The sequence below is a fragment of the Pezoporus wallicus genome, unplaced genomic scaffold (assembly GCF_028554395.1).
Source record: "Pezoporus wallicus isolate ANWC-B61680 ecotype Strahan unplaced genomic scaffold, APGP_CSIRO_Pwel_v1 contig_13614, whole genome shotgun sequence".
NCBI lineage: Eukaryota > Metazoa > Chordata > Aves > Psittaciformes > Psittacidae > Pezoporus > Pezoporus wallicus.
In genome coordinates, this window is record NW_026642178.1 from 358,606 (window position 1) to 366,602 (window position 7,997).

Sequence of the window (7,997 nt, forward strand, 5' to 3'; positions counted from 1 at the left end):
CCATTTCGGGCAGCGCACCGGGAGGCAGCGGTCACGCACGCCACAGCCTCAGCAGCACCACGGTGAACAGTGCAGCGCGGGGGCTGTGACCGGACTGACCGGGCACTCGCACGGGCCGGGGCAGGGCACTCCCGGCGCACCCCCCACCGCCGCCATCTTGCCCCCGCGCCAGCGCCACGCGGGCAGGGGCGGGGTCTGCGCATGGCCGGTGCGGGCGCGCCGCCCCGCTGACCCGGAAGCGGTCGTGCCGCGGGTGACACGTCGCAGGGGCCGCGGCGGCGGGAGCGGAGCCGGGCCCGGGGCTGTCGGTGGGTCCGCGGGCGGCTGCCCCGGCCGGGGGGGAGGCGCGGGGCGGCGGCGCGGGGCGGCGGCTGGGGCCGGGCTGAGCGGGGGGGGGGGCGGCGGGGAGGGAGGGCCCGCGGCCGGGTGGCGGAGGGCTCGGTGTCCCGGGGCGCTCCCCTCGGGCCGGGCCGGGCAGCGCCGCGAGCCCCGCTGCTCTGTTGCAGATCCTCTGCGATGTCCGGGTTTGACAGCTTCAACACCGAGTTCTTCCAGACGAGTTACAGCATCGATGAGCAGAGCCAGCCCTACGAGTACGGCGGGAGGCCCTACAGCAAGTAAGGCCCGCTGGCCTTTGAGCTCGTGTGCCGCTCGTGCCCTGTGCAGAGCCTGAGCTGGGCTGGGCTGGGCTGGGGATCGGGGTTGGGGTTGGTCAGGAAAGGGTTAGAGTCCGGCCACCCGCTGTGGCTTGTCAGGGGCTTCCTGCTGCTCTGCTCTATGAGCAGCATAACTTGTGCTCTGTAAACGGAGGAATAAAGCAGTTGTGTGTTGAGTACTCTGCCTTCTGCCTTTTAAAGCAAGAGATTAAAAAATGGCAAGAAAGGGTACGTGGGCTCTCTTGATTGTAAGCGTAATCTTTGGGAAGGGGAATGTCAGTGTTCTGTAAGTCCATCTGCAGGCAGTAAAACCAGCTGCAGTGTTCCATAAAGGAGCTGGCAATGTCAGCGGTGGTTCCTGGGCGTCAGCAGGGAAGCGGGGCCGATGTTCCTCAGCCGGGGCAGCTCTGAGGAGGCTGCTGGGAATATCCAGCCCCAGTCTGAGGGTCTGGGTCAGGTACATGACCCGTGGGATCCCTGCAATAGATGGAGCAGGGCGATGCCCATTGGTGACCTGAAAGGGATCTCAGTGCTGTGCTGAGCTCTGCTGGAGCAGGGAGAGGAAGGAGAGCGAGATCTGGATTTTCCTTCTGCATGTTTATGTTTTCACAGTTAAATGTTTTGGAAACATGTACCAGAATCTCTGTAGTCAGACTTGGAAATGATTAATGGTGAAGATAACTTAGGAGTTTGTTTAGGAACAGAGGATAGCTTTGATTTAGCTTAGACATACCAACATATATATTTTTATACATGCAACATTTATAATAGAAAGTATTCCAAAGGCAGGATAACTTGATTTGGTAGTACTTAATCAAGACTATGTGAAATAGAAACTGAAAATCCTTGTTTTATCCTCCCCTGCATCATGTCCTGTAGGTCATCACATGGTTAATGTCCATACCATTCTTCTTGTATGCCTGACACGCGTGGTGCTCAAGGGAAGGAGAAAACAGCTTTTCTCTCTATTGATTTATTTTTACTATGTTCCTTTTTTAAATATGGTGGGGAACAAAAGTGTCTTTGTGAAAAGCTTCCTTCTCTGACAGTGAGCTTGTAAACAGGCTTTCTAAATAGCAAATCCATGCTGGTGTCAGATGTAAGTAGTATTTTATGGCCAATATCAAAATAAGTTTGAGACACAAAATTTTACAACTCTGTTACAACCTGTAGTAGGGATTCAGTCAACGGATAATGCTCGTTTCTCCAGGCCTCCGACTTGAACCCAGAAAGCAATACTAGTGCGTATAGCAAAAATCATCTCATTTAGGTTAACAGGGAGGGTTCGAAAGATGGATGTGACTGTGTGCCCAGAGAGCCTGGATCCAAGTAGGGGATCATCTAATGTCACTTTATAAAACAAAGGAAGGATTGGTTGCTGTGAAAAGAACCTTTGCTTTTGCAGGGAGGTGTTTAAAATACAGTTCTGTGCCTGTCCATGATCTGATGTCATTCCTTGCAGGCAGTATGGAGGCTATGAGTACTCTCAGCAAAGTGGATTTGTCCCTCCCGACATGATGCAGCAGCAGCAGCCTTACACAGGGCAGATCTACCAGCCAACACAGATGTACAGCTCGACTTCAGCACAGTCTTTTTATGGAAGTAATTTTGAGGATGAGCCTCCTCTATTAGAAGGTATAACTTATGCTTTATGGCTGAAATCCAGAACTCTTCCCAGTTTGGGGATAAGCTGAGTGAAGCAGCTGGGAATGACAGGAAGGGCAAAACTGAAATGAACGTGCATAATTCTTTTCATGTAACTTGTAGAATTGGGGATCAATTTTGATCACATCTGGCAGAAGACGCTAACAGTGCTGCACCCGTTAAAAGTAGCAGATGGCAGCATCATGAACGAGACTGATTTGGCTGGACCAGTGGTCTTCTGTCTAGCGTTTGGAGCCACGTTATTACTGGTAAGATACTAATTGCCAAAGATTCCTGTTTGTGTGTTAATATTCTTGGAAACACGGGGGGGGGGGAAGCCAAATTACCTGGCACGTCAGAGATGACTTTCAGTATCAAGAGTCAGTCTGGTGAAACACTTGTAAAGTAAACCTGCTTTCAATTGTTTATGCCTGTTACTAGGTCAGCAGCTTTTTTTAGTTGAGCTTAATTGAAATAAGATTGTACTTTAATGACTCAGAATTATGAAATGACAGAGCAGCAGCAAACGTCGTCTTTGTCACTGAAGTAGTTATAGCTATAGTTATAACAAGCTCTTTTCTCTGAATGTCTTGAAGCGCCACATTTAATTTTTGCCAAAAATTTTGCATTGCTACAACACGAACACAGTGGTTTGGTACCAAGGGGCCTTCAAGCCTACTCTAATAAGTAACTTTATTTATGGAAACTAGGCCAGTAAAGTTAATGAATATGTTTCTAATAGATACATTGAATGTTCTTTTCCTAAGAGATTATTACTTTCCCTATGTTTCCCATAGAGCTTGAGGAAGGAGAGAAGTGGGTTATACATTAATTTGATCTGGAAGTAAGTGGATAACAGAGCTCAAAGCCACACAAGGTGGCAGCTTCAGTGGCTGCCTGGTCCTGTGTCCCTGCAGGGTGCATGCTGTTATGTCAGTGCAGTTTGGTGTTAGAAAGGAAGCAGTTTTAGACTTCAGCTCTTTTTTTTGTTAAGAAGTCCCCAGACTGCAATTTTTTGGTCTTTATACCCTGGTTCTGTAGGGATTATAATGTGCAGCCCACATGAGAAGTTAGTTGATTGAATCCTGAAGAATTTTTAGGCTTTTGGAGCTCAGATCAAAGCATAACAATTCAGTCAAACTCTGTTCATCAAGACACATGAAGTGAGTCTAAATGTACCTCTTGATGGCTAGAACATACAGGTGTCCTGGAATTCACGTGGTGGGATGTCCAAATCTTGAATTTAGATATAGGTGTGGGGGACAAGGGAGAAAGTGCAGATGCTCTGTGAACACTCTGCCCTCATCCCTGTGTTGGTGGGAGGTGTTACTTGTTCTGGTGACTAACCTGCATTGCTCTGCTTGACTTTCAGGCTGGTAAAATTCAATTTGGCTATGTGTATGGCATCAGTGTAATTGGATGTGTAGGGATGTTTTGTCTCCTGAACTTAATGAGCGTGACGGGTGTCTCATTTGGCTGCGTTGCCAGTGTCCTCGGATATTGTCTTCTACCAATGATCCTACTTTCCAGTTGTGCAATTGTGTTTTCCTTGCAGTAAGTACATAAACTTTATAATTTGGTAGTAGGTTCCTCTCTTGTGAGGTGGGGAAGGAAGTTATTAAAAGGAATTTTCGTAGGCAGTGATGAAGCTGCATAGAATTTGAGTATGACAGGAGCCCTTAGTAAGTGTAAAACCATAAATATTGACAGTCTCCAGGTAGATAAACGGTAGGTGAATGCTGGCTTTGGCTAGAAGTCAGTTACCAGCTTTTAAATACGTAGACTCAAATAACAATATCGAGTCTGCTTTCACAGTTCTGTATTCAAATCTGTCAAATCTGAAAAGTCTAAAAGTAATCATCCTATAAGGTGCAAATTTGAATTTGATGGACAGAAGATTGGTGTGATTCCTCATAGCCATGTGAAATTGGGGACTGAAAAGAAAGAACTTGCACCAGTTACTTTACTCACTGCTTCTACATTTCATATGCACGGAGTTAATTTGGGGCATTTTTTATGCTGTCATAACTGAATAATATCATTCTGAAGTCTTTAGTGAAGCTATTTCATTTAATGTCAACTATGAAAGCTGAAATTTGTCTTGGGATCTGTAAGAGGTGTTGCGAGGAGCCCAGTTACAGCTCCTCTGAGCAGGTATACACAAGGTTGGTATGAATTGTTTTCACTTCTCTCTTCAGGGGAATGCTGGGGATTATTTTCACATCTGCAATCATTGGCTGGTGCAGCTTTTCTGCTTCCAAAATCTTTATCTCTGCCTTAGCAATGGAAGGACAACAGCTCCTCGTAGCATACCCCTGCGCGCTGCTGTACGGGGTCTTTGCTCTCATTTCCGTGTTTTGAACAGACTGTCCAAACTGCTGGACTCCCGTGGGCCAAAATGGAAACATCAACTTGGGACATGCACCTGGACCAGAAGCAGCTGCAAACAACTGTGTAGTGTTGCTGTCACGACACTTAGACCTGGTTTGAATCATCTGGAACAATGAAAACAAATGTCTCGTGTTCACTTTTTTTAGGACTCTGAATACTGTTTTCAATTGACCTGAGGTGTCTATAGCTTTAATAAGTGTCCATGCTTCTCAAGTTAATGTAATTTCTTTCCCATTCCTCTATGTTTAGACAAGTAACTTTTGGTTATTTGAAGGCTGTGGGGTTCATTTGGGGAGGGGGGTGGTGTTTGTCTGGTTCGATTTGTTTCTAGGGGGCTGAGGGAGGGACAATGGTTGCAGTTATAAACGGATAGATTTTCATCCAAAAGAGTTACCAGAACTGCAGGTGCTGTAGATCTGGGGTACTCTGAATAAATCTGCAGTAATAAAGGACCTGTTTCCAGTCCCCTCTTACCAAGAGCAAAATGCACAAATGAGCAGAAGCAATTAGACTATTTTCTATATTTTAACAAAGGTCCTCTGAAGCTCCTTGGTCTCATTTATTTGTTCATTTGATGTGGTAGTATTTCAGGATTTAAAATACTTAAATTATGAATTAGAAAACATGGTTAAAAGTTAAAGGGATCTGTAATTCTATCACACTTGAAATAAGAATACGTTTGGATGTCTGAGTAGCTATATGTTACCTTGGATTTCTGAAGGTGATTTCAACTAGAGTTTCTTTTCCTGATGGTGCACATACTAGTAGATAAAGAGTAATCTCTTTTGCAGTACTTCCAAGAAAAACACCATTTCGAAAATGTAACGCTTGTCAGTATTGTAGTTACTGTATAATAATTTAAGGCATATTGATTAAATTTTCCTTGAATTTTGAAAAAGGTGGTTTGATTTTTTTCTATCTTTATTAATGGAGTTCAGTTACTGAAATAGAAACTTCATTACTGAACCAAATATCTGTTTAAAACTCTTCAGTTAGTGGATTTGGTCTTTGCTTCAGTCACAAACGAGAATTATAACCTGGTTTGGGATGTTAGTCACAAGAATTGTTTGAAGTGTGGGAAGTGGGAGAGCAAAAACAGTTCTTCTTCACATGAGCGCTCCATCTCATTGACTGTACCGCAGGTGTTAGTCTGATGTTCCTCTGTCACATCCATGGAATGATCTGTTCACAGACTCCAGGAGCTGAATGGCCGGTCAGCAGTGTTACTTTAACACCTTCTGGTAAGACTCGAGGTGTGGGTGCTGCTTCAAAGGAGAGCTTTCATCTGTAGTGATATGGGAGTGAATGATTTCAATGGCCCAGCACATGTTTTTGTTCACTCTTCCCTTCGTCCTGCACCTTCTCCTGAAAGCACCTTCCTGGTGCCACTGGAGGTTACTGTCAAGGTCCAGAGCCAGCTTTTGCCTGTGTCATTGGGAGCTGTGAGGAGTGTCCTGGGTCTAAAGCCTTTAAGAACCAAACACTGATGCACAGAATGTTTCTGACTTGCACTGTGTACTATAACTGGTTGTTACAGTGAATTGAACAACTCACACACAAGGAACATCAATTTCCTTCCAGAATGAATTGAAGAGCCCAGATAATTTTCTACTTTGGTACGTTATTAAAAAATATCATCCTAAATAAGTGGTGAGTTGGTTTCATTGAGCAGAACGTGCTTTATCACTTAGCAAAATGGCAAAATGTGTTGCTCTGTACTTGGTAGGATTCTCCGCATTGGTGGGCCACCTCTGCCCTGGTGCACAAAGTTCTTACTCTTTAATGAAGAACATTACCTGCTGGTGGAGCACAGTGTCCTGTGTTTGTGCAAATACATTACAGTGATTTCCAATGAGGCCTAATTAAATACAGAATTGTTCTTGTAGGTGTAAAAGCTCACATTCTTTCTCGAGCACACTGGGTTCTAATACTCATATTCTAGTGAAGCAGGCTCATTAAGCTGACCTTGCATAAACCAGTGTGGTTTGTTTCTTAAAGCCTGCATTGATGCTGTAGGTGGCTTCCACAGTGATTAATTACAGGTTAAACCACTGTAAAGAACCTTTTCCCTCGCCACAGCACGAGCAAACAGTGTGCAGGAAGACTAAAATTGGCTTGTCTCAGTATGGCTCTGGCAATGCAGCTGCTGAGGCTGTCTGAAGAAGTCTTTATTTACTCAGGTACATGCTCACAAAGCCCTTGCTCTGGCAGTAGAGGATGCTGCTCATCCCACTCAAGCAGTGAGGTTTCAGGAGTGGTTTGTGTTCAGCTCATGCTGTGGAGTTTATCAATGAATTCCTGACTGGTCTCCTGGGGCAGAGGAGAAGTGGATGGGAGTAGAAGGGGTCAAGCACTTTAATTCATAGAGGACCTAATAAATCACAGTGTTACATCTAGACTGGTAGTTTTAAATATCCCGTTTCTGGTACATTAATTAATATGATGCCATTGACTCTGTTTATTGCCTTTTCAAAATCAATTCCATTGATTTTTCTGTAATAGTGTTTTGTCCTAGATCTTGCTTCAATTTTAGTCCCATTTCAGACAATTTAATCTTGCCATTGCATGGCATGACAGGACTGTGCTGTAATTCTTCACTCCCACATTTGCCTTTCATACTTCATAGGACATTTTTACTTTCTAAATCTGACCTCTCTGCCACAGTCTGTTAACATAAGTGTTTTTATCTGGTTCTCAAGTGAAATACTAACATTGTTTGATTCCAGCCTGCATTCTCTTGACATTTCTTGTTACTCAGCCTAAAGCATTCAAATACGAATGCTGGTGTTGCTTATTTAAAACCACTTTTGTCGTAACACCGGATCTTGAAATGACTTCCATTCACAGCAGGTAAAAGGTACTTTCCCAGTTTGTCCATCTTGTCGTGGTTTGTGTTTTGACAGTGGCTTTGTTTTTCAGGTCACTAGTTTGGCTCTGAGGTAGCTGCTGACTGCAGTTCAGTTTGGTTCTGTAGCAACATTTCTGTGGGTACCAACAAATGGCAAAGCCTTTACTGGAAAGCATGTTTCGTCTGTGCTCTTATGCCTTCACTCTGTGTCTTCACCGAGATGCTCTGGAGTCTCTGCCCTTAGTGTTACACATTGCATCCTAACAAGACATGAAGGAACGGAGTAAGTGGGGCTTGCTGTTTCCTGCTTCTCCACTGGGTGGGCCTGCAGCATATCCCACGTGTACCACACACCCCATGCACTCCCATCACTGCTGCGCTGCATCACTTCCATGTGCTGGAAAGCAGGACATGGGTCTGGCATGGCTCAGCAGCAGGAAGCCTTTCCCCTCCTTGCC

General features: G+C 45.0%; 1 protein-coding gene across 1 annotated transcript; it reads left to right on the forward strand.

Annotated features, from left to right (window-relative positions):
* Positions 1-187: 187 nt before the first annotated feature.
* Positions 188-5,589, forward strand: YIPF5 (Yip1 domain family member 5). Its single transcript, XM_057427812.1, has 6 exons — positions 188-308; positions 507-617; positions 2,119-2,291; positions 2,424-2,569; positions 3,673-3,854; positions 4,499-5,589. Exons 2-6 carry the CDS (start codon positions 517-519, stop codon positions 4,659-4,661), a joined length of 765 nt encoding a protein of 254 aa, XP_057283795.1. The 5' UTR covers positions 188-308; positions 507-516; the 3' UTR covers positions 4,662-5,589.
* Positions 5,590-7,997: the final 2,408 nt, after the last annotated feature.

What these genes read in the sequence shown, in the direction of transcription:
- YIPF5 (XM_057427812.1), top strand. Translation starts at nt 517, where the DNA reads ATGTCCGGGTTTGACAGCTTCAACACCGAGTTCTTCCAGACGAGTTAC. An exon ending in TGAGCCTCCTCTATTAGAAG is followed by an intron (nt 2,292 to 2,423) that starts GTATAACTTATG and finishes TGTAACTTGTAG; the next exon opens with AATTGGGGATCAATTTTGAT. An exon ending in GCAATTGTGTTTTCCTTGCA is followed by an intron (nt 3,855 to 4,498) that starts GTAAGTACATAA and finishes TTCTCTCTTCAG; the next exon opens with GGGAATGCTGGGGATTATTT.